The 27,302-nt window shown below is 38.2% G+C and overlaps 1 protein-coding gene and 1 long non-coding RNA gene across 4 annotated transcripts; one reads left to right on the forward strand and one right to left on the reverse strand.

Annotated features, from left to right (window-relative positions):
• Positions 1-7,936: 7,936 nt before the first annotated feature.
• Positions 7,937-19,446, reverse strand: LOC311080977 (sterile alpha motif domain-containing protein 3-like). 3 transcript variants are annotated; one of them, XM_084111295.1, is made up of 7 exons: positions 18,620-19,446; positions 15,805-15,869; positions 12,838-12,976; positions 11,073-12,049; positions 10,764-10,922; positions 10,353-10,448; positions 7,937-9,364 (listed from the first exon to the last, which is right to left on the reverse strand). In XM_084111295.1, exons 4-7 carry the CDS (start codon positions 12,045-12,047, stop codon positions 9,047-9,049), a joined length of 1,548 nt encoding a protein of 515 aa, XP_083967421.1. In that variant the 5' UTR covers positions 12,048-12,049; positions 12,838-12,976; positions 15,805-15,869; positions 18,620-19,446; the 3' UTR covers positions 7,937-9,046. The 3 variants fall into 3 exon arrangements, with proteins under 3 accessions (XP_083967421.1, XP_083967423.1, XP_083967422.1); XM_084111297.1 differs by lacking the exon at positions 15,805-15,869; XM_084111296.1 differs by lacking the exon at positions 18,620-19,446 and having other exon boundaries at positions 15,805-18,584.
• A 4,707-nt stretch (positions 19,447-24,153) lies between these two features.
• Positions 24,154-25,534, forward strand: LOC311081759. Its single transcript, XR_014606002.1, has 2 exons — positions 24,154-24,614; positions 24,699-25,534. It is a non-coding gene; the product is annotated as an uncharacterized lncRNA (long non-coding RNA).
• The last annotated feature ends 1,768 nt before the right edge of the window (positions 25,535-27,302 follow it).

Genomic DNA, 27,302 nt, shown 5'->3' on the forward strand with positions numbered 1-27,302 from the left:
ATGGCAAAGAGCTCCCAACACCGGAACCTGGGAAATGAACCAGTATTTCCTCCATATAACCAAGGCGCGGAGACACCGCTGCGTGATCTTGATCGTACGAAGTGGGTTTCCCCTCGGGGAGAACCCTCTGGTTCTGAGCCACCACTGCAAGGGTCTCATGTACAGTAGGCCAAAGGGTATCACATTGGACGCTGCTGCCATGAAGCCCAACAGTTTCTCAAACTGTTTCATAATGCGTGACTGCTCATGTGAGATAGGAACCAGTATTTCCTCCATATAACCAAGGCGCGGAGACACCGCCGCGTGATCTTGATTGTACGAAGTGGGTTTCCCCTCGGGGAGAACTCTCTGGTTCTGAGCCACCACTGCAAGGGTCTCATGTACAGTAGGCCAAAGGGTATCACATTGGACGCTGCTGCCATGAGGCCCAACAGTTTCTCTAACTGTTTTACAGTGCGTGACTGGCCTAGCTTCAACTCTTTTGTGGCTGTGAGGATAGCAGCTACACGAACGGGAAATAGTGTGGCTCGCATCGTGACTGAATCCCATACCACACCAAGGAAAGTGGTTCTCTGTAATGGAGAAAGCACACTCTTCTTGGCATTGAGTCTCAACCCCAATTTCTTCATCTAAGCGGGGACGACATCTTGATGCCGAACCGCTAACTGCTCTGATTCCGCCAGAATCAGCCAGTCATCGATGTAGTTCAGAACGCATAGCCCTGCAGCCTGACGGGGCCAGAGCTGCATCTACGCACTTTGTGAACGTGCGGGGTGATAGAGCTAGACCGAATGGAAGCACCCGATAATGGTATTCTTTGCCCCCAAAAGAAAACCACAGGAACTTCCTTTGTAGAGGGAGGATGGAAGCAAGCGCCTTTTAAATCTATCGTGACAAACCAGTCCTCGGATCTGATTTGAGTCACGATCTGTTTGAGTGTGAGCATCTTGAACTTGAGTTTCATGACTGCACGATACAACAGACGGAGATCTAAAATGGGACGCAACCCCCCATCCTTTTTCGGAACAATAAAGTAGCGCTGTAAAACCCAGATTCTCTGTCGGGCGAGTACACCTGCTCTATAGCTCCCTTCGCTAATAGAGACTCTACTTCTTGCTCCATTACCAGAGCCTGCTTGGGATGTACTAACACGAGTAGCACCCGTTGTAACAAGGTGGAGGAGAACGAAACTGGATTCTGTAACCTCTCTCTATTATCTGCAGGACCCATGGAGATATATTCGGCAGATTCTTCCACTCTGTCAGAAAATCTACTAAGGGTACCAGTCTTTCGAGACTGGCCTCTGATGTTATTGTAACAGCCACTTCGGTGACCTGAAGCATCCTGGCAGGAAACAACCGAACTGACTGTTTTTGAACCCCCCTAAGAGGGTGCGAGTTTGACACGGTGTCGTGGTGACACTGAGCCATGTGCTCACTGGAGACCGCTGCGCCCCGAGACCAAGGGTGCGGGGTTGGCAGAACGGCCTCCTGAGGGCACCGAGGTGGGGCGGGCACCGTATACTGAGGTGAACACCGCTCCAGCCCGGTCGGGGTTGCCCCCAGAGGTCTGACACCAGTGGCATCAGGACCTTGGCCGAAGCCTTTTTCACAGAAAAACAGTCCTCAGATCCATCTTCTGCTTTAAAGGCTTCTGTTGAGAATGCCATTCTGGTCCCCAATCTTTCTGAGGGGGAGCACAGGAAATGACACTCTGCCTGTACAAGGAGTTTGTTAATGGCTAGTGCTGCTCCGCCCAGCAGCCCCATTTATGGTTTTTAGAATCTTCAATTCCCTTAACTCAATGCTCAGCACATAATTTTACCATTTAATTCCTCCAAATAAAATGTAGTAAAAGATCAACCAGACAAGTTACACAGTCTGGATGAAATGCTGAACTTATACATGAATCTAACTAATGAAAGTCAGATAAGCAAATTTAAATGCAGCCCACTTATTTAATTCCTCAGAATCAAACAGCAAAAGATCAACCAGACAAGTTAATATAGTCTGTGGCTGAATATATATTTATATATAAGCTTAAATATAAAAATAGTTTCAACATATAATAAAAATTCTTAGCTTGTATCTCTACACTATGTATCTCTTTAATCAATGCATTTGTATAACCACTTAACTCTTATTGCAGTCTTTTTTTTTTAATAAACAGTAGCATGGGGAAACTCTTGATAGTGAACACAATGTTCATGAATGAACGTATCCAGTCCACTATTATTGTTATTGCAGACCCCGTAATCTACGCGCTGCCTCAGCACACGCGAGATCCGAGATCGAGTAACAGAATCTTTATTGCAGACCCTGTAATCTACGCGCTGCCTCAGCAAACGCGAGATCCGAGCCAATTAATAATCTTTATTGACTTTCTTCCCTCGAAAAGAAAGCCATCGGGAGCAGAGCTAAACTCTCGATAGTGCAAAAGATACACGTCGGGAATTTATGAATGAACACTGTCAGTCCCCTTATTTTACAAGAGCTGACCGTGCATGCTCCACTCCCAAACAAACAACACATGAATCGCGTGTGTCCCTACTCGTAATGAAGCGAGGGCAGGGAGGAACACACAATCCAAAGCTGTTTGCTCCCCATACTCCTGTCTAGATATATATAATATGCTTGTGGTTGTGGACATGCATCGATGCTCAGCACTCTACCTCCTCAGAGATAGACTGCTGAAACACCGGGCTCTCTAACCAGGACGGAAGAAGCCGCGACGCGGGCTTCCGATCGCAGAGAGAGATCGCTGGATTCCCCGGATAAAAGTGGTGCAGTGGGCGGAAGTGATGGCTCTGTTGACTCCGTGACACAATGTAAAATGCTGACAGCCACCCATAAAATTCTATGTTAGTTTTTTGTCATAAAACACATATTGCTTTTACACGTCCCCAATTATTTTAAAACATTTTAGTTACAAATAATACATTAAAAACTTATATTTTCTGATCTTAGTAATAGGTTTGCCAACTTCAGCAAAAGAAAATAAGGGACAATCTTGATTTTTGAGGACAAACTGCGTTCTGTAGCGTTTAATACAGAACGGGTCATTTCATTTCCTGTTTGGAATGGAATAACGAGAAATGAAAACCAGCTGGTTTATTAGTTTTTTAGTTTAGTTTAAATACAATATTTAAAGCAGAATATGTTGCTGGTCACGTAATTTGTGCTGCTGCGACTGCTGCGACTTGCAAGCGACCCCATTAATGTGAGCCACAGTATATGGCAGATTTTTTTAGCATGATGTACTTCCCATTGATAAAAACAGTGCAAATAGTTCCGTCTCTTTGGATAAAAATCAATAATAGGCTGAACTGTACCATGATAATATGTCCGTAACATTAGATGTCCGTAGATGACCTACCCATAACTGTTAAATTAGAGTTAGGGGATAACACAGATTGTACAGTATAAAAATCATAAAGTTCCCATAAAACATGAAAACCCAACAACCCATTGGGAATATATCCTTGTTGTGTAAAACATCTGTTCATAATCTGTGATTACACAATTCCAATATGAATAGCACCGGGAGGCGTCTGGAATAGCTCTGTAATGATCAATCCATATTTTTAAGCCAGCTAATTTTACAGTAGGCTCATATTCAGAATGTCCTTCTCGTATAACACCAACGAGTGCCCAAATGGGCTTCCTTTCTGAAATATAGCAGACCATCATTTTAAATAACAGTTTTAAAAAAGGTGCTCTGCTATTTTTCACAAAGGAAGCTCAGTCAGTCAGACAGACAGACAGACAGACAGACAGATAGAAGTTTAAATGTGTTAGGCCTATATAAATTTAGGAACATAACAAGCATTACAAACTACAATAGCCTAAACTGGAACCTTTGTAAGATATGCGCTCGTCTTCACAAAAACTACATACAGGGTTTTTAAACATCTTGTGTGGAGAAAATATTGTTTATTCTGGGCAGTATGGCAAGCCATGGCAAAACGCAGGATAACTTGTTGGCTATAGCCTACAATCTACTGCTTTTCCTGCAGTTCCTGGATGTCAATGTTGAATTTACTGTCGTTTTTTAAACCACTGAATTTGTGGAAGTGAATTTGCAAAGCGAAATAAAATGGACCGAAAATTGCCCGTTGAATATTATAGGTTGTATTTTTAAACAGTTTGAATATTTTGGAAGTGAAATATGAAAGGTGAATATGGATTATTGAATTTTTAATAATGAAAATGTGTTTGAAATGTTTTTAATTGAAATATTCACAGCTTAAATCAGGGTTCACAAATCTCGGTCCTGGAGGGCCGCTGTCCCTGCAGAGTTTAGCTCCAACACACCTGTTTGAAAGTTTCTAGTATGCCTAGTGAGACCTTGATTAGCTGGTTCAGGTGTGTTTAATTGGGGTTGGAGCTAAACTCTGCAGGACAGCGGCCCTCCAGGACCGAGATTGGTGAACCCTGGCTTAACCCCCTGGGGTCGGCGGTATCGCCGGCGATACCAGCTCGCGTTTTTCCTTATCAGTGCAATTGAGACTCTCAATACTCTGTTGACTTTGATCTTCCATAGACGTTTTATACATCAATCGATCCTGTTAAGTGTGTTTTATTTTTGTGTATACTCACAATAAAAACAAAGTGTTGTGCTTTTTGCCAAATAAAGAAAAATAAACATGATGCGAGTTCTGCTTTCTCTCTGTCAGTGTAGTTCATTCTGAAACGCGTCCGAAAATGAACCATAACTCATTGAATTCTCAGTCAAACAGGCATACAGACACACAGACATGAAGCTTGAATTCTCTTCTTTTAAATGAAGTAATTTTTATATAAAAAAATATTCTCATTTTATGTAATATGTATGAAAAGAGAGAGATGTCAGTCGTTCTCATCTCAGCTCATTAAGTTTTAATGTGACTCCGCCCACGGAGAGCGCGCGCTATTCAAACACAAATAGTCTGAGGTGATCCAGGCAAACCCGTGAACGCCCACATCAGCTGGATAACACACACAGCGAGTTTACTTTCAGACTCATGTACTTTACGACGCTGTGAGGAATAATACTATCTTGATAATAATCCTGGAAAATTTACCTCAGAAGTGCTGGAAGTTTCATTTCGAGGTGCAAAGGGATCCGGCTGAGGAATAGGTCAGTTATATATCTGCTTTGTTCTAATCGCATGCTGTTATGTAGCTACAGCTGGCAAAAATACTGTTTAAATATGAATCGCGTTTCTATGTATGAATGAATGAATGCACAGATGCGCGCTGTTATGTAGCTACAGCTGGCAAAATACTGTTTAAAAATGAATCGCGTTTCTGTGTGTGAATGAATGAACAGCTTTTACCAAACTCTATTGCTATACTGAGATGAGTAAAAATCGGATAGATTATAAAGTTTTTACTGTAAAATACTGCCACATCAAATAAGCTTATAATGTTGCCAATTTATGCTCATATGAATTGAATTACGTATGATAAAATGTATACTTTAGTTTTTACAAAGAAAGATTACACTGGAAATATTGTTACAATTTTAATTGTTGTTGTAATTGTATAACCTTTTTAATAAAATAGCAAAAAAATAAAAATAAAATAATAATAATAATAATATATATATATATATATTCAAGGATAGATGTAAACAAAATCTTAAAAGGTCATTATAAGCCTTCTCTTTAAATAATTTGGGTAGAGAATATATTCCAAATCTGAAAATACAGTATGAGAACAATGAACTGCACAATTACTAGAAATGTTTACCTTGGATATTATACAATTTGCAAGCACAATTTGTGGAAAAAACAACAACAACTGTGAACCAATAATATATATATATATTGTCCTTGCATTCTTTCTTGTGGCTCAGTCACACACCTGAATGAAAGGCTCATTACGTATGCAGCCTCATTATGCGGGGGCCCATTGTCTCCTCAGGTGTGAATCACGCCCACCCGCATATTGCCTTTCCAAACAAAAAGTGTGTTACAAAATTTAAATCAATGTATTGTTTTATGTGAACGATTAGGCAGGATGATTTTCACATCATTTTGAAGAAAAAACTCTAGGCGACAAAATGCATTATTCAGAAGTCTTATTGACACATATTTAGTATGTGTTTTGTGGCCTTATTTCAGACATTTTCATTTTTAGTTTTTTCAATAACCATGCATAAACATTATTCTCTCAAAAATACAAACATGTACATACATGTTGCTCACATATTATGGTAGCCCTGTTTGTGCTAAATAGAGTGTAATTACACCTTTGCCATTAATATGTTTATAAGCAACTGAAAAAAGCACAAATGTAAGAGCATGTCAGAACATCTCAAGGACCCCAAAAACACCTTAGACCCCAGAGGGTTAATCTTCATCTGTTTCACAGCTGAATCACACCTCTGTTCTTCTGAGTTCTTTCTTTTCAAGATGCATTCATTGTACTGCTTTAATTTCAATGGATGTTTTCTCTGTAAAAAGAATACACTTCAGAATTGAGTAACACACAATTTTCACCACTGATCATTTTTGGTTGCAATTAAAAAAATAAACTTGATTTAAATATAAATCTGATGTTTTATGAAAGTTATTTGCTATACATGGATTAAATTTTAAATCGCCATGTGAGAACACGTTACATTAAAATATCCACTTCAATAAGTCGACAGAAAGCAGGTTAATGCGTTTACATGCTAAACGAAATCGAGGTAAGGGAACAAAATCTAGCAGTGATGATAGGTTAATGCCTAATGCACTTTGAAGCCTGGTAAACAAACAAACTAAATTAAGTGTTTCCAGCAGATGGCACCGCAAGCTCGTGCAGCGCTAAGAGAATACACCATTTGTAAGGCAAGGCAAGGCAAGGCAAGTTTATTTATATAGCACATTTCATACACAATGGCAATTCAAAGTGCTTTACATAGAAGAAATTAAAATAATAAAAAGAAATAAGAATAATTAAAACAGTTTAGAAAAATAAAAAATAAAATACAGTACAGTACAGTACAGTACAGATAGTCGGACGAGCATTCATATACACTGTAAAAAAAAAAAAGTTGACTTAACTTAAAATTTCGAGGCAACTTGCTGCATGGCTTTTTTGAGTTTACTCAACTTTTAAATCAAGTAGTTCACTTAACTCAATTCACTAAGTAAAGTCACATTTCTCCCAACTTAAGATCTTTTGTTCAGCTGATTGAGTTTTTGTAGTTAAAAAAACTTAGAAAATTCTAAAATTTCAACTTTTAATGTTATGTTAACTTAACTTAATAAAGTATGTTAAGTGGACTAAAAATGTGTTTTTAAACATTACAGGCTTAAAAAAAATAAAACTACTACATTCTTGAAATTTTGTTGGAAGTTTTATTTCATAACAGCAAAAAACAATGTTCAACAGCTATACTTATTCTTAAAGTAATAAAACAAAATGCAGAAAAAACACTTTTTCTTTAACATTCAAAGTGTTATCACATTGACACGTTCTATGCGTAACATTTAAAATTGTTAATATGAAACACAAATGAGCAATGTAAGTGCAAGTTAAAGCAGCACGCTGACTTTTTGGGACTTTAGCTTATTTACTGTTTCCCCAGAGTTAGATAAGTCCATACACACCCTTTTCATCTCTGTGCATGCCGTAACTCTGTCTGACACACCCACCACTAGCCTAGCTTCGCACACAGACTGGAGGTAAATGATTCAAACTAGCATACCAATCCCAAATAAGTGACAAAATAACACCAACATTTTCCTATTTACATGTTAAGATTTGTATAGTTACAGCTAGTATAAATAACAAGGTCTGTTTTTTTTGTCACATATTGGGAGCAGTATGCTAGCTGGAGCCATTTGCCTCCAGTCTTTGTGCTAAGCTAGGCTGGCAGTGGATCGTCAGACAGAGTTACAGCACACACAGAGATGAGAAGGGTATGTATGGACTTATTTAACTCTGGGGTATACTATGAATAAGCTAATGGCCTAAAAAGTTGGCGTGTTCCTTCAACGTTTGGGCTTAAATTGCTGAAACAGTGGCACAATGTTTTTCACAACCTCAAGTTTACAGTTTAAAAACAAGTCACAGTAAAATCTTAGTTTTGAGGTACTAGCAAAACAATGAGAGCTCATCTCCTTGAACACCTTCAATAACCTCAAAAGAGTATTTCAGTTTCTCTGGGTACTCAAAATCAAAGGCAAACAGAAGGCCAAACAGGTATGTGCACATGCAAGTTAACGTTTGGCCTTAAAGTGTTGACTGAGTGGCACAATGTTTATCAAAATCTCAAGTTTACAGTTTAAACAAAAACAAGTCACAGTAAAATCTTAGTTTTGAGGTACTAGCAGAACAATGAGAGCTCATCTCCATGAACACCTTCAATAACCTCAAAAGAGTATTTCAGTTTCTCTGGGTACTCAAAATCAACGGCAAACAGAAGGCCGAACAAGTATATGCAAGTGCAGGTTAACGTTTGGCCTTAAAGTGCTGAAAGAGTGACACAATGTTTATCAAAATCTCAAGTTTACAGTTTAAACAAAAACAAGTCACAGTAAAATCTTAGTTTTGAGGTACTAGCAGAACAATGAGAGCTCATCTCCATGAACACCTTCAATAACCTCAAAAGAGTATTTCAGTTTCTCTGGGTACTCAAAATCAACGGCAAACAGAAGGCCGAACAAGTATATGCAAGTGCAGGTTAACGTTTGGCCTTAAAGTGCTGAAAGAGTGACACAATGTTTATCAAAATCTCAAGTTTACAGTTTAAACAAAAACAAGTCACAGTAAAATCTTAGTTTTGAGGTACTAGCAGAACAATGAGAGCTCATCTCCATGAACACCTTCAATAACCTCAAAAGAGTATTTCAGTTTCTCTGGGTACTCAAAATCAACGGCAAACAGAAGGCCGAACAAGTATATGCAAGTGCAGGTTAACGTTTGGCCTTAAAGTGCTGAAAGAGTGGCACAATGTTTATCACAATCAAGTTTACAGTTAAAAAAAAAAATCAAACAAAATGCAAGCACATTTCAAAAAATACAAAAAAAACTATGTACTTGCATCTTAAATGCTTAAGATAAATGCAACATCACAGCAATAGCTTATTTTTTAGGGACATTACCCTAGGAGAACAATGAGTGCTGCCCATCTCCATGAACACCTTCTCAATAACCTCGAAAGTGTATTTTAGTTGCTTCGGGTACTCAAAATCCAAGGCAAACAGAAGGCCGAAGAGGTAAGCAAGTGCAGACTGCAAATCTGCAGCATCTTTCAGTACAATTACCTCCTCCAACACAACAGAAAATTTGATGACACTGGGCAGTGTGCTGGGGCAGGCATCATCTTCAATTACAATAAGGATTCCCACCTTCATCCCTCTGGTCTGTCTGTCCTCTGGAGTCTTGTCCTGATGATAATAATAATAATAAAAAAAGAATAAATCAGTATCACTTGACACCAACAACAACAACAAAAAAAGTAATTGATGTGCTCTAAATTTTGCAATCCCACCTGCAGAATCTGCAAGATGTTAATAATTTTATAAAGTACATAAATACACAAAATACAATTGGCTATTTTTCAATTTAGTACTGCCCTGAATAAGCTACATCACAAAAAAGCAATTATAATAACCAAGATGGTATATGTTCAGTTTCATTAAAATTCAAAATATTAGAGATTAACAAATTGCATACAAAATCATTGACTGAATCATGGTGTATTTGCAAAAATATACTTTAAATCAATAACTAATGAATAATCAAAACAATCTGTTTGTTGTTAAAGGAGAACTTCAGTCAATTTTAACATTGAGATAATTTTACAGTACATAGAACAGTGTACACTGTTGGGTACTGTCGAACAGTCGACCGAAAACAGGATGTAAACACGATGTGTGCTGGCTGAATTAACATCACTTTTATTCATATCTTTTACATCTAATGCAGTCAGTCATATTCACCATACTCCCTCTTGAAGGAATCACTCATAATGGCTGGGCACTTGAAATGTCATATCAAGGATGTTAAGAGGCTAAAAGCAGGTTTAAAACTAGTCCCATTTAAGTCAACAGGGTGCAAATTTTAAAAAGAGGATAACACGTGTAGGCAACACTGATTTTTGACGTTGTACACTCCAAATTTACAAAAAAATAAAATAAAAAATATCTCCATGTTAAAATTAATCGGAGTTCTCCTTTAAAGAGGTTGTTCAGAGTAATTTCAACCTAGAGTCCTTTGCACTATGACCATGAGTTAAACACCCACCTGGGGGGGGTTTGGCTCAAGGTCACGGTGCAAAGGACCCTAAGGTTGAAATTACTCAGAACCATCCCTTTAACACAAAAATTCCCATTACCATGGCAAGATGATGTATAAGTAATAAACATGACTCACCTGGCATGTTCTAAAAAGTGCTGAAGAGTCTTCTCTGAGAAACACTGGGAGACCTTCCAGGACGGTTTGCCTTCTATGAGACACAATATTTGTGGTCTAAAAAAAAAATGGGTACAAAACAACAACAAAAATATTGTAATGCACTGTTATTAATTTAATTTTGTTATGAGTTTGCATGTATTTTTTAAGTCACAGAGCCTCTGCTAATGAGCCCATGAATCAAAATAGATGGCTTTAATAGGAAATCAGTATTGTATGCAGTAAGTTCAGAACCAAAATCTAATCAGCTAGTGAACACTTGACATACATTGTCATAATTCTTCAAAAATATCTTCTGAAAATAAAATAGCAAATGGCTCTTATAAATCGTTTTTTAAAAACATCTATCTATTGGTAACTTTAACAAGTTACCTGCTGATCAAGCTTGTTGAGAAGATCTTCCATTTCGTTTCCAAATGCCCCCTTTCTTGCTCTGTACAACTTGAGGAGTTGTGGAGTGTGCTGGTGTATTGCTGATCTGAAAGTATCGAGGAGGTCCACACTGGTAATGCGTTTGAATTCATTACATAACTGTTGATAGAAATAAAACAGGTCTTGGTCGTAACATTGACTAACTGGCTTCAAATGGCTTACAACAGACATTTACAAGCAACAGAACAATAAAATGCATTAAAGATCATCTACACCCAAATAATTTCACTTCAACCATCTTCATTTTACCTCATTTGGAAGAAACAGGGCAGGCCATCGTTCCAGCACTTCAGATACCATTGGCACTACTTCCACAATCTCCTTTCGTCGGAGGGAGAAAGTCAAGCTCATTTTCTGATTGAGAAGCACTTCATTCTTGGTTTTCTTCTTCATTTCCTCTACCAAGAAGAGCCTTTCCTCCTCGAGAGAATCATCAGATTGGCCTGTAGGATGATCTGGCAAATAATTAACCTCTCCTCGTTTGGCCTTTTTCACAGCACCTGCTCCATCACCTCCTCTTTTCCTGTTGATACTGACTTCGTTGCAACCAGCTGAACGGAGTTTAGATCTGTAATTACCAAGTTTATACTTTATACTCATTTTCCAGCCATCAAATCCTTTGCCATTTCCTGGCTCTGTAAGGCAGGGATGCTTCAGTACGAGTGCAGAAGCAACATCTTCAATTTCCTCAGGCCGTGGATATGCTTTCAAAGCAAATATTGTCTCTGCAATTTTTTCCAAAATGTGTGACTTCATTTCTCTTGGTAAACTTAAAGCTTTGCTTGTTTGATCATAAACGTCATTTCCTTTCTGAAGCCTCAACTCAACATCGTACGAGAAAGTAGGAATTGGAAAGGGTGAGGGCCACTGTGATGCACTTCTCATATTGCTCTGAATGATGGCTGATGAGGTCTGAGGAGAAGCAGTTGAGGACACACTGGCAGTACCAAGGGAGGAAACAGATTGTGTATCAGACTGATCAAAAACAGATAAATCTTTGTCCCACACAATTTTTAACACAGCCTTTTCTGCAGGCAGTTCAGAAATGTCTGATAAATTGCACAGTTCATTTCCAAAGTCGGGGTCCTCATATTGTAGCATAAACTCTCCCTGAAGCTGCAACTTCAACTTCAGCTCTGCTTGTAAATCATCCACCGAGGCCGGCAGCTGTGGAAGGTTGATTTTCCTAATGTTTTGGGGTGAGATGTAAACCCGAAGCAACATTTCTGTGGAGACAAGATATCCTAAATATTTTGTTTTATGTGTGAAAGGCATAATTACAACTTTACACACTAAGCTTGTGTAAACTACACCGCAAAACATGATTTTCTTACTCTGTATTTATGTCTTGTTTCTAGTCCAAACATCAAAATATTCTTAAATCAAGATGCATTTACTAGATGAGTGAAATGCCATAAGATATTAGGTCTTGTTTTCTGTTGAGTGCCATTGGCTTGTTCTAAGCAACAACTCACTTAAATTTGATTTATTTAAAAAGAAAACAAGACTAAATATCTGTATGGCCTTTAACTCATCTAGTAAATGCATCTTGATTTAAGAATTTTGTTGATATTTGGACTGGAAACGAAACAAAAATACTGATAAAGAAAAGCATTTTTTGCAGTGTATGAGAATACACGTGTGGTGAGCAGGACGAGATTGAGGGCCGTGAGAGAACAGCGTGAGGTCGGTGGTGTGATTATTGATGACCGACATCTGCATGTCTCAGCGGTCTTGTATCTCTAACGGAGGAGCAGAAGCATAAAAGTAGGAACTACGATCGTGAACATCTCGTCCTTCACTGTGATTACTCCTACTTTTATGCTTCCGCTCCATGAGAGATACAAGACTGGTGCATCACGCAGGTGTCGGTCATCAGTAATCACACCACCGGCCTAATGCCATTCTCTCATGGCCCTCAACCTCATCATGCTCACCACAGCAAGATTTACATATTGCAAGAAAATTTACTTTCTTACAAACTAATTGAAAAACAACAATAAAAAGCACTTACCTTTTAATGGAGGAAGACTTTTAGAGATACCAGCAGCTTTCCTCCTACTTTATATGCTTGCAGTGGGGTGGGATCATTCAAAGACTCCGGCTCCAGAATATCTATTGGCGTGTAACTGCTTTCAGTAAGTTCAAAGGATCTGTAATGTTCCAAATACCAGCATGACAGTTTTTTAGAGATAAATGATACATTGTTTTCATCAATCATAATACTAACAATCCTAAAGAATTCTGGCAAACCACTGCACTGGCCAGCAGAAATGACCATGTCCTTAACATATCTGACACCTTGGAGACGTACATCAGAGCTTAAAGAAACAGTTTTTTTATGAGGACATTTTTTGGTCACGGCTACCCTCAGTGTTGTATCTAAAGAATTGGTCTCAACCACTTTAATGTTCTCAACATATAACTGTGGCTTGAAGAGAGAATGTCCTTCTAAATAATATGCAGACATTTGCTGATGCTTTGTTGCCAGAGTGAGAAGCACATTCTTGAAATTGTGGGTATCATGCACCACTTTTTTAAAAAAACTATGCTTGGCCTCAAATCTGATGGTCCATAATTCCACTAATGGCCCAAAGCAGCGGATCAGGTGTGGGTAATGATCGACAAAGTGGTGCTTTGGTCTTAATTTGAAATCTGGATATGTCTCTGTGAGTAACTTCCGATGATCTGCTATTTTAGCCTCCAAATAGCATAATGTCTCTTCTGAAAACTTTGTAGATACAACCAATTCTACAATCTGTTTGAGGTCCATCAAAATCTCCCATGCCGGATCATTTTCAGGTATGCTGGATCCAATAATGAGAGGTAGCAATCGCAAGAGTGTCCAATTTTCGTGCCCATTGCCACCAATTGTTCCCTTGGCAAAACTAGATTTGGGAATTTTCTGTGGTTTATTTACACGGTCCGCATACTTGTAAGGGAAGGACTTGATACGACTGTTCAGTTCATCTAGTGATATAAATCCTTTTGAAATCAAGTGCTTAAGACACAGAGATAGTTCAACAGGAATAATCCCTTCAAAAAAGTCATGTAAAACATCTGCAGGAAATCCTGTGATTGGATGGAAGTAGGATAAGTGCTTACTAAGAACACACTCCTTTTTCACACCATTCAAACTTTGGGGCTGGTCACCTTTTTGAAGTTCCTCCACCAGAGAGTTGTGTTGTTCTGGAGTTCTTAACAAAAAATCTCCAGGCTCAGTGTTGGCAATTTGTTTTTGAGATATTAAGCAGAATCTGCAAAATTTCTCAACAATGAAGCTTTCTTGGAAGCCTGCAAGGCCATGGGCACCAAGATTGTCTGCACAAATGCAAAACACAGTACCCTTTATATACTGCTGTAAAGCTGGAGCAAATATCCCCACCTGTTCCAGGGACTTTACATCCTTTATCAATGGGTCGAGGAACTTTTCATAACCAAACAATCGCACATCATCACTCTTTCCCAGAGCTGCAAGATTAATTAAATTGAGAGTGGAGCGACTTTTTGATGGCAAATTTAGAACGACCCAATATACAGCAGTAATTTTATGTATCTTTCTTGAGGTACCGAGGGGGTTGCAGACTTCAAAGTCATCAATGTATAACCCTAAAGAAATACTAACATCCTCTTCACCTAACAGTTTGTTCTCTTTGTAGTATCTTCCATCTTGAAAAGACTTGTAATGGCCAGGCAAAGACTCCTGATTAAATACAACCTTGTCTAAAAACTCTTTATGGCTTAATAAACATTGTAGCTGGGTTGTAATAGAAACATAAACATAAGAATTTTTTTTTGACTTGTCATACAAATATTCAGTAGGTTCAATCACTGCAAATTGCTCTTTAAAATATAAATTTCTTCTGTAATCTGTAGATAATTTGCCTTTCGCAGATGTAGTTACAAAAAGAGGATTTGTTTGAAATATTGCATCTGTAATGTCTTGGACAACCTGACAATCTGATATGTTATGATTAGCAAGTATTTCTCTTACTTTATCAACCGCAAGGAACTTAGAAAAATGGAAAATGTCATGTAACTGCTCCACTATTTCTTGTATTGCACTTTTAGAAATATGCAATACAGTTTGCATAGAAAGAAAAAGATGCGCAAGTTTATGTTCAAGCGTCTCAGCATCAACACTTTCTGTGTTCTGCTCTATAGATTTGTCTTGGTCATGTGATGATGGTCCTTCTTCAGGATCACTGTACACCTCTGGCTCTGTGTCATCGAAGACTTTTTCTGATTCTTTGCATACTAATCTGAAATCTTTGACGGTCTGATTTTTATGTTTTCTTGTTCTATGACTGCTAAAGGTTGTGAGATTATTTGTTTTGAATCCACATCTCTGAAAGGGGCACAGAATAGTTTCTTTATTCCGTAGATGTTTTCCAAGATGAGAGAACAACTGAGTTTCAGTGCAGATCTCGTTGAAATCACACAAATCACAAAAAAATGTGGAATTTTCTATTCTTTTTCTGCTTCTGTTGTGTATTTTGGAAAGATGTGATTTAAGTGAACTTGGGTTTTTGAAGGTGCAGACACAATTGTCATAAAAACAGGGCCAATTTCTTCCTCCTCCATGTCGTAGTCTAATGTGTTTCAGAAGGACATCTTGAGCAGAGTGGGAAAATTTGCAAATTTTGCATTGCATGTGCTGATGAGTGCCAAAATCTGAAATGCAAACATAAGGACACTGCTAGAGCAGAACTGTATGCATGTAACCTTAAAACCCAAAATGAATACAAAAGCATTAGAGCTGGGTGATAAAACAATAATGATATGTATCGCGATAGACACGTAATCGATATCAAGAAAAAACGCATTCGATATAACGTTCGATAAAAAAAAATCTTCGCCGGAAGAAAAAGAGGTTGCGAAGCAAGTTTGGTTGCATGAACAAAAGAACTCACTCTCTCGTAACCTAGCAACGTAGGGAGTTAGCATAGGGAGTGACAGGGGAGTAAAGGCGGTCACTCACCGGACGGTCACGGGAAGCGCAGCGTGCGCGTCAGGACATCAATGGTCAGGACAACTCGAGGTAGCCTATCGCACAGCACACCAGACGTGCACATTCTCAGTTTATGGCCAGCAATATTGTTATGTTTAATGACATTATGGAATTAATATAATATCAGTACTATGTTATGTTGTACAATTAAATACAATTGTTGCCAAGTATGCAGTCTGAACAATGAACTTACATAAGAGCATCTGTTAACTTAATTAATTAATTGAGAATATCACTTAAATTCGATAACATCAGCTATTTTCATTCAAGCATTTTGTAACGGTTTGACCAGGACTCTCGTGAAATGGGTGGAAGAAAGAGCTTAAATGCGAAAAGGCTGTATTATGCACGTTTAATCGCAAGTTCACAGGCAGCGCAATCCTCTCATACATGAGAGATTACTCTTTCTTAGCGTCACAAAATAATAGAAATAAACAAAAAATAACAAGGAGGTAGAGCACGCTTAGCATCTACTGTGTTTCTGTTTCTCATCTCAAAAACTCTCACCGCCACCTGAACGTCATCACGCACAACGCACGTCTGACGTGACATTATCTGTCTCTTAAAGGGCACACTGCACAATAATGTTATGCTTGTCAATACAGTTACAATCGTTACAAGCTGATTTCTGTAACGTTAAATGAATGTAAAACTAAACGTATATTGCAGCACAGGGTGAAGTCAGTATACATTATCGACGATTTGCTGCACTTTAGCCTTGATAACTGTGGGGATTATAACCAGAAGGTAAGTTTAAAATAAAAAAGGTTTACATGTAATATATTTATATATAATATGTATATGTTATGTTATATTTTAAATATTAAAAAAAAAATTAATAAAATTATCATAAAAAAGATCAATAATTATCGATATTGACCGATATGAAACACTGATACTGTGATAAAGTTTTCAGCCATATCGCTCAGCCTCAACGGTCCGTGTGATGTAATTATATTTCTTATATAAATGGATGTTTGTGGACATATGCATGTAGCCAGATTTTTCTTTACATGCAAACACATACGTATTCATTATTTTATTAAAAAAAATGTAACATAACATATTGCACTTTTAAATACATGCACTCAAATTCATGAACTTGGTCAAATTTGCTAATTTCTTTGCAGTCCACAAACAAACAAAAAAAAAACATTTAAAATTGTGTCTGTGAAATTCAGAATTAAATGAATGTCCAGAGATTTGTACAAATGTCTCATCCCAAGACGTCATTACTGACGTGTCTTGACCACATACAACGAAAAGGGTACCCCTACAACATCAATAGAGGGTTTTCACCTACGTCACGATTTGGTCAGTTACCCGGATGCGCGGCCATATTGGAGGTTACTCGGATGTAAACAACAGCATGGATTGCACTGTTTATGTACTACTGAACACATTGTTACACTAATTTCTGATGTCTAAACCACGGGAACAACACATGGAAGCTGCGAAATCATATAGAGAAGGACTTAAAGCAGGAAAGAGCTCAACATTTTGACAAACTTAAGTTAATATGTGGTAAAGATCCGAACGAGCTAGCTTCTCTAACTAACGTTAGTCCTTACTTCTATTTCGCATCCCGACATTGGCTACGTTCAGATTGTCAGTCCAAAAAAAAGCACATGAAATCCGTTTCAAGCTACATCCATATGTGGTTTAATATCCTATTCAAATCACATATCAGGAAATCCACCAGTCTGAACGCTCTTTCGCGTGGTTTATGTGACTTTCTCACGCCACGTAAAATGTAAACATCAGACATTGTTATAGGGAACATGCTGAAAGTTGCAGCCGAAACAAGGCTGTGTTGTTGCAAAGTGCCGGACAAGCATAACATTATTATTTTTGAAAAGTATTTTGAAACCGGCGCGGAAAAAGAGTTGTGCATACAGTACCAGCCTCCTACAGTTCTGCAGCTCGAGACGCAGTAGTCCAGCGCAGCGGCTACACATCTCCATATTGTAAAATTTAAATAAGAAAACATTTATATTGCAAAAGCAAACCCCTCCATCAACGCAACATCATTGCCGTGTTGTCAAAGAGCTGCGTGGACACACAAATTGGACCTGAACAGTTGCAATACAGTGTGGACATCATTTTAGATCATATTCCAATCGGATACAAAGATAGTCGGATTGACAGCGTGTATGTACCCATAGTTAACTATTTTACGTCAAAATTTTAGCCATAACGCTTCATTTACACATGTGGCTGATGCTGTGCCTCTCTCAACCACAAACGCCATCTTTCATCAGTTTTTTGCACTCTTCTCTTTAATTTTCGGCAGTCTATAGAACTATAAATGTTTTTTCTCGGTGCGACCGATGAGTACAGACCAAAACTTGACCATTTTTCAGAAGCAATAATCAGCCAAATTTGCGAGTCCGTTCAGTTCAATGGCACTGTTTACGTTCAGTGCCTCCAAAATGGCCGACTTCCGGATTGATGACGCGTCGTGAAAACCCTCTATGTGAGACGGAGACATAAGCGCACCAGCAGCGCCTCCTAGCGGTACCCCTAACCCATACCTAAACCTAACCATAACCCGAACCGTCTCATATTGACGTTATAGTATATGACGTTTTGGGATGAGACTGTTACAAAAAAGACATGTTTGTTAATACAATTTGTGGTAACGTTACTTTGAATTAGATCAAATAAATTACAGACACAAGTTGACATGCATGTTTGTGGAGAGCAAAATACATTTGCAAATTCATTGATTTTATGTGCATATGTTAATATCAAATCAAAATCAACTCCATAAAATGATACTTACTTTAAATGAGCCGTTAACTTAGCAGTCTTGTCGATTCCGATGAGTAGAAACACGTGAGAATGCCTAGCCAGGCAAATGGCACAAGGACGAAATGTGCAGATTTTCACTGACTTTGAGTTGTCTGAAATGGGAAATTTATATTAGCCCACGGCAACGCGTGTGTGAATAACATTAGCCTATAAATTCAAGATAAAGAGTCGACTTTAAAATATTTCTTTGGTGTCACGTTATTGCAAAAAATCCCAAACTAAATAAAGTTAGTTTAAAATAAGTGGCGATTTCGAACTTCTTAACTCAAAACGATTACCTCAGATTCTATTATAAACATTTTACATGCTGAATGCAAGTTAGGAGACTTGTTTAACAGTTAATCTTGCTCGTAGAAAAAAAAAATCATACCATGCATACGCGTTAACAGGGCTTTGCGATCAATAATACATACTAATTTCACAAACAACTTCAAAATAATGCATATATTCTACTTATTACTTACATAAAACGATGACTTTGAGAAGAAACACGTTGGGTGCAGTTGGATGCAAGTAAATCCGTAGGTCTCGCACGCTGATGGTCAAAATGGCTCCTTCGTCTTTCCACTGTTCGGTGTTCGCGCGCTTCACTGCACATGCGCCAACTTCGTGGTCGTTACAGTGCGCATGCTCCAACTTCCAACCCAACTTGTATGCTTGTTAACTCGCATTTACAAATCGAATTTACAACTAATACTATGTTGGTTCAACAATTGTTGAACCAACGACTTTTCACTAGTTAAGCCAACATTTTTGCATTTAATTGTCCAGTTAACTTAAATATAATAATTAGTCTAACTTTTTGTGAGTTGGATTTTTTACAGTGTATGCTGGATATTTGTACGTGTATTAGAAAATTTAACATTGATATCTGGATATATCTGATATTTATTTTTAGTAATTTTTTAAGGCAATTTCATGATTTCAGTCATCATACAGTAACCAGCTAGCCTGGCAAGCCAGACCTACATCAAGATGTTAGGTCTGGAAACTCACCATAGACGCGGTTTAATCCGAGGGGGCGGGATAGACGGCTGTCTTTCAAATTCCCTCTGCACGCAATAGGACAGCGCTTAAACCAACCAGAGCGTTTTCCCAACAGCGGAGCTTAGTTGACAGATTCAACTTTTGCCATATCTGGCCGGCAAAACGACGAACACATCTTCCTTTTTTTAAGAATGACTTAATCTTCTTTGCTCTTTTCTCAAATAAAAACTTAACTCCAAGTCCTCCCGAGTCGCGGCCAAAGCCGATTCGAAAGACCGTTGTTCTCCAGCAGCAGCCGTCATTCTTTGTTTTCAAGTGGCAGCCGTCACAACTCTGTCGTCATATGTTAAGCCCGCCCCCGCCTACTCTATACACGACGTGATTGGCCTGACCCAATTTAGGTTTTTGCAGCTAGAAGATCTATTGAGAGTTGCTAGACCCACCTGGCTGCGAAATACATTTTGCTGCCGCTAGGGTGCGTCTAGATTTCTAGGCTAGTAACCAGCAATAACCCCTTTATAAAGTGCGCGTGCCTCTTACACTAGGCTGGTCGCTATCATGGTTACTATGATCGCGTCATCCAAAACACCATTGTCTGGTAAAATTTATTCAATTTTTTCACAGTGCTTTTTTTGCTATTTTTGGCAGAATAATTTCGGTTGTCAAACATTCACACTCATTATAAACCCATACATGAACAAACTTTCGCACTATATGATGAATTTTATTATACAATTTAACAAGATATATGATACTTAACAGATAGGCCTATTCGAAACTTACCTCAATGTGTTTTTTCAAATTAGAGGAAGAACTCTTGAATGCCGAGATTTGAGCTGGCTTAGGCAAGCAATGTTGACATGACATAATCACACAATTGCCCTTCTTCGTCTTCACTTCAAAAAGCTCTTTCAGGTATGGCCAAGGATGCTGAAGTGCTGTATTTGAGCTGTTGCATGTTGACGCATCCACCGCCACACTTCCTCCCTCCTCTTCCTCCATGATTAAAATAAATTGTCTCGAAGTCTGTTTGATGCTGGCTTGATGCAAAGTTTTCCGCACGCGATTTGATTTGATGGGAATCAGCATGGAGTCACATGACTTATTATAAAAATAAATATATAATGTAGTGACAGCAGGTTCAGGGAAAATAACGCAGTAAAAGTACTGATACAGCACTTAAAATGTACTCAAGTAAAAGTAAAAGTATACTGTTTTTAAAATACTTAATAAAGTACAATTCCAGAGAAAAACTACTCAATTACAGTAACGAGAGTATTTGTAATTCGTTACTTTACACCACTGCTAATAGGCTACATCTTAAATAAAGAGCTCATGACAGGCTTGTGCACAATTCAGAATTGAATTGAGAATGACTCCTTAATTCCAATTCAATTCTTGAATTTGAATTGAATTTGAAATGATGTCAAAAACAGGATCTAGAATTACAATTCGAATTTGAATTAAAGGAAGCAGAATTGCAATTCAATAAAAATTCAAAGAAATTCATATACATATTTTAAGTGAAGTGTTTAATAATGAAGCTTTACAGTATATGTCAGATATGATTGCATTATAAATGATATTAGTTTGAACTACTTGTACAGATTACATTAAAATGATATGTTTTCCCCAGCAATGAATGTTAAAAGCTCTAGTCACAGAACAAATAATTAAGTTTGATTTGATTAAATTTGATTTATTGTAATTGTAATTTTGTGGAACATGATGGAACATGACTCCATTTCCCAGAATGCTTTACTTAAATACCAAGTATTTAAAATGGTTGCTAAACAATTTGAGGTGGACATTTGTTTGAAAGCACAATTTGATGGGTAACACTGGACTTTTTAAGTTTCAGAAGTCCCTTACAACTTCACTCTGCACCTGTTGAGATAATCTTTAGTGTTGCAGGAAAGATATTCAGACCAGAACGGTGCAGACTCAATGAAAAAACATTTGAGAAGCTATTGAGAATTAGATGCAACAGTGTTGCTCAGTAATTTTTTGCATTGGAATAAATGATAACTGCATTTACAACAACTTTGTGTTTGTGTGATTACTTTGAAATGAAAATTACATTGGAACAAAACTAATTAAACAACATTGAGGGGGTAATTTATTTCAAGAATTTGATCAATATCTATTTTAGAACAAAATGTATGCAGGGTTGAGGAGTAAATAGTTACGTGAAATGAAATTTCTGTTATTAAATTACAAAATTAATGTAATTGTATTTAGTTGTATTACTGAGGTAAAATGTTTAATTCAATTAGTTACTAATCAACTTAAAACGAAATTGCTTTGCATTGATAAAGTTATCCAAATAAAGTAATCCAAACCACATTTATAATGGGTAACTAATAACAGTAAGCAATAACATTTCCAAAGTAACCTTCCTAACACTGAATTAGACATGTGCCGGTATTCGGTAATGCGATAAATCGCGGTAATGAATATGCACGATATTGTTATCGCGGGCACTTCAAAATACCGTGAAAAATAATAGATCCGAATTTAGGTTTTTAAAACGCGCATTATAGCTTATTTTCCATCAACCGCTTAAACAAACACTGCGTATATGCTGCGCGAAACACGTGCGCACTCTGATGTAAACAATCGCCATGTGTATAAGCATGCGGCCGGTGCGCACTTCTAGTCTAATGTAAACAGTCCTCACATATGGCGCGTTTCCACCGAGCGGTACGGTACGGTACGGTACGGGTCGGTACCCTTTTATTTGCGTTTCCACTGCCAAAAGTTGAGAATGGTACCAAAAAGCCGAACCGTACCGTACCACTTTTTGGGTACCCTTCCGTTGGGGTACCTAGCACAGTGGTACGGTACTAAAAGGTGGAGCTAGACTCACTGCAGGACGTTGATTGGTTGACAGAGAATCGTCACTTGCGCGTGCTACGAGGGGAATGACAACATAAGAAGCGCCATTTTTTTATATACAGTTTAATATAATATACTGTTACTGTGTCACGAAATGTAATTTTAAGAGTTTTTCAGGCGAGAATGTAGTTGTTTAAAGCTCTAATCTGTGGTTTATTTATAAAGATGATTTGTTTTTCCCCGGTTGTGAGATCCATGCGATCAGCGGGCGCTCGGCGCTCATGTTTCCCGGCTGGATGAGCCTTTCCTCGGCTAAGTTCTTCTGACGTTCGCCGATGACTCCGACGGTAGTGGTTAAACATGAGATATAATTCGTCTTGTGTAGACCTAACGGGCGATCTTTGGTCTCGTGAATATATAATTCGTTCCCTGTCAATCGTTTTGACTGAGGGCTAAGTTTAGTTTCATATTATAGGCTATTTGTATTTAACTTTACTGTTGTAATGTTAGACTAGCGCAGCATTTGGACATTTGACTGAATTGTTTGCTTTATTTCTTATTGTATAGCTTCTTGTACCTTTTACTTAAACTTTTATATTGGCTATTATTGATAAAACTGAAATTTTACAAAAAGAAATATGGTTTCTTGTCATTTTCTTATTACAAGATTATCACTGATGTTTATTGCAACATTTGTACAAATGCATATATTGCCTGTAATGTGTAATTTTTTGTATTATTTAAACGAAAAGAGGTAACGTTAGGGTTGTGTTTTAAATCGTTTTGTTATAAATAGAATAACGTATAACGTGCAGTGAATAATCAATATGCGTTGGGCATGAACCACATTTGTGTCCCTATAATGTTTAATTTATTTAAATGAAAACGAAAAGAGGCAGAGTAGTGTTTTATAACATATTTCGTTTTATTGTTGCTTAAATTTGTACATACAGAGTAACAGAGATAACCGGAGTAGCAGAGCGAGCTGAGTGACGCTTTTAAGAACGCGCTGTACCATGTGCATGTAGGAGTGAGTCGCACATGGCAAGTACAAACTTTGCGTACTTAATATTGAGAAAAGCCTAATGTCGGCGCTTGTCTTCTTGTGACAAACATGTCGAGGAGCAAGAACAAGATCTGCTGTATGTCATCCATTGTAGTTTACTATGTTCTTCTTCGCGCGAAAATTACGTCGATCGAAACACCACGCCTATCAAGTAAGGGTACTGTTGGCAGTGGAAACGCTAGCCAGATCATGGTTAACAGACCCGAACCGTACCGTACTGTACCGTACCGTACTGTACTGCTCAGTGGAAACGAGCCAATAGAGAAGCAGCATGGTGGAAGGAGGAACGCCGCCGCCGATCTATCCGGATCCATCCCGCTTCTAAAAGCAGAGCTGCCAACTCGACGCATTCAGCGCGAGACTCTTCACACGCTCACGCCACACATCCAAAATCGCGGAGCAAAGAGGACACGAAGACCGTCAAACAAGACAGAGCAGGTTACTTTTGATATGAAACAGGAGAACAATTGTGTCACAGAACGTTACATTTAAACCATTAATGACCAGCAGCATGTTAGATGACTAAAACAAATAGATAAAGAGGAGTATTTTGCTGAATATGTGCACTGCACTTTTTTACATATTTAGCCTATTATATTTTTACTTGTGTAACCGGATGAATGAGGTGATGGACATTAGTGAGCACCTATCAGCAGGTAATCCACCCTATTTAAGAGCTGGTTGGCTGTAGCCCGGGATGCGTCACGTTCGACTCCGCCTCCTTCCAGTGTTTACAGTGGCTGTAGGTATGTGTGTTAGCATATAGCAACTTCTGTTTTTAGTTTGTTTGTATGTAGGGGACTAATTATTAGTGTTGTGTTTAGCTTGTCTGTCTTCTCCGGTTTTCCTTCGGTTTGTCGCAGTGGTTGCATATGCTGGCTGCTCGCCTTTCAGGTATGTGTGAACTGTTGATGGAAAGCGTATTGTTTGTCTTTATTTGGGGGTTTAGGATCGGCTGATTGTGTTGAGTTATGTGCAGTGTCCCTGTAGTCTATCTGAACAGCGGATTGCATGATTTGAGTACCCGTGCCTGTGAAAGGACAAGCACATTGTGCGAATGCATCGTCTACTTCCGGTAAGTGTTATTGCGCATGTAGTTACGAGCTGAAAGTTTAGCCATTGAGGCATAAATCTTAGTGTTTCTTTGTATTTGGCTTAGGATTTTCCATCTCGTCCGGCGATCTTGTTCTTCCTGCTGGTGCTATAAAAAGCTATTACAGCCCCGTCGATTCCTTGCTGCCAGATTAAGAGCGCATCGTATTTTCCTGCTCCACTGTCGCTACCGTGTGCAATACAAACTTTTTGCCATCTGTGAGAAGATCGTCACCCCACTGATGAGGGGGACCGTTGCTGTCTGGTTTTATTTATTATTTGTTGATTTAATGTTTCTTTTATTGAACTTTTGAGGTTAACACTTGGTGTCAAAAATGGAACACCAAACTATCTGCTTGTGAGCTCATTGCGTGAATTGAGTTATTTATTTATGGTCTGTGTTTACACCTTTGTATGTTATTCGTGATTGTCTATTAATGGTGATATTATCTGCTCATGACCGTACCCTAAACATCATCCAACTGGGCTTTAGTGCAGTTGGTATGTTGAAGTTTGGTTATTAATTATTTTTTGTGATTTTCGTTTCAGGTGCTGAGGTTCCACGGGTGGAGGATCTCTTGTGGTGGTGGTGTTTTCTTCGAATGTTTGCCGTGACACTTTTGAAGTCTTTGCTGTGTGTGTGAGTGTGCTTTTGGTAAATTAAGTTTAGTGATCCCTCCTCCCGTGGTTTGCCTCAGCCCTGTTAGTCTGTGTCTTTTTTTCTATGGTGTCTGTGTAACCAGTGTATTGAAAGAGTGTGTGTTTATTCAAATGTGTTTTTGTTTACTTGAATGTGTTTGTAACTCAACCTTGTCAGTATAGCTCCAGGTTGCCTTTTTAACGTGACTACCCTGCTGCTTTAAATTAAATTTTGTATAAATAAATTTTTTGTATATTTTCATATCCACGTCTCTGCCTACCTTTATTAGAGAATCGAACCTGAGTGACCTAGTAATAGTAACTTGAGTGTTGTCCATATTTCCCGGGGCGAAATTCCCCGGGTGGCGTAGTCGAAATTCTTTCTACCTGTAATACCGCTCTTGTGCCACACTTGTGTCATTACATAATTGTTATTATAATGAAAACCACATTATATTTTATTTAATTAGTTATTTGTAACCTTTAATAATACCAGTTGATAGGGCTCTATATGGTTACATAGCATTATGTGAGATATTTTTTTTCATGAGAAAAAAATAACATGTGGGCTATCTACTGTAGCCTTCCTAATATTTATCCAAAATTAGTCAATATTGAATCAAGATTTAAATCAAATCCCAAGTATTGAATTGAAATCGTTAAATTTGTGTTAAGCAATACAAACAGTAGCCTACCAGTCATTGTACCATGTAATCATTGTAACATGTTGTCACTAAACTTAATAAAATCCAGTTTAGTTACCAAATGTTTTGACAATCACAATTACACCTTGTGATGCAAGTTTTATTTTATTTTTTACATCCCCCCCCAATCCATCTGTTTCTCATGTGCAATTAAAATATCGTGATAATACCGTATACCGTGATAAAAGATCACTCAATTAATCGCAGCATGAAAATGTGATACCGGCACATGCCTACACTGAATGCATGTGAGACTCAACACATTCTTTCTGTTGTGTGACTGTGTGGAATTTCTTTGAATTGCCATGAATTTAATTCCACTTCCTGTCATTCCAATTCCAATTCAATTCAAATTCCAATTCATGAATTGAATGGAGGCCAATTCTGAAATTCTGAATTTTGCACAAGCCTGGCTCATGACAAATAAAAGTTCCAGATGGACAAACATTAAATTCCAGATGGACAAAAAACAGTGTGAATAACAATATCTTAAAATAAACTAGAGAGTGGATACTAGAGAGTGCAGCCCCAGACCACCTTTTTGATCGGACTCGAGTACGGTTTCGCGGGTGCGCAACCGAGTTCGGAAGACAGCGTTCACATCATCCAAACGAACCGAACTCTGACGTCATTCGATCCCGGGTGCGCACCAAAAGTGCTAGTGTGAAAGTGCCCTTCAACTGATGCAAACAGGGAAAGAGTAGAAAAGCCTTATTATCCTGTCGCCCCCTCTAGTGGATGTATTATTTAGAAAAAATGACTAAGTCTAAGATCAGTTTAACACATGCGGGTCTCCACATTTTATTTTCTTCAACCCCCCCAAACCCACAGCTTCACATACCACTTAATTCACCCACTGCCCCCTAGAGCATATATTCAGGAACTCCCTAACATATATGGAATTACAAGTCTTTATTCAAACTTGAATATTACATCCCCCTTCTTTGAGAACTTGGCATACTATGTCAATGAACACAATGTGGCAACTGTGCAACTCTTTAAGATATAACATATCAGTGCCACAACCAGCATAAAGAACGAAAAGTAAACAACATAATTATATCAACGATAATGACAAATTATTATCATTATTTTTTTTATATAGGGCAGCGATCCGCCTACACCCTTTACAGTTATAGATCAAGGACGACTCTTGGTTTCACTTCACGTCCGGATCTGGTAACGTAACGTGGAGCAACAGAGTCAGTGTTCTTTGTGTCTGTCAGCTTAGGTTGATCCATAGGCACTGTGTGCTGAATGCTCGAAGACATTCCAGGCTCGGCAGTGGTAGGCTGCGCTCTATCTGGCAAAAGGTGACGACGATTCCT

Source organism: Abramis brama, assembly GCF_963993115.1.
Source record: "Abramis brama genome assembly, chromosome: 4".
Lineage (NCBI taxonomy): Eukaryota > Metazoa > Chordata > Actinopteri > Cypriniformes > Leuciscidae > Abramis > Abramis brama.

Bases quoted from the DNA above. Each gene is read 5' to 3' on its own strand.
- LOC311080977 (XM_084111297.1), bottom strand. From the start codon at position 12,047: ATGTTGCTTCGGGTTTACATCTCACCCCAAAACATTAGGAAAATCAAC. The intron at 10,923-11,072 runs GTAAAATGAAGA...TTCTATCAACAG, and splicing joins CCCTGTTTCTTCCAAATGAG to TTATGTAATGAATTCAAACG. The intron at 9,365-10,352 runs GTGAGTCATGTT...TATTATCATCAG, and splicing joins CACTTTTTAGAACATGCCAG to GACAAGACTCCAGAGGACAG.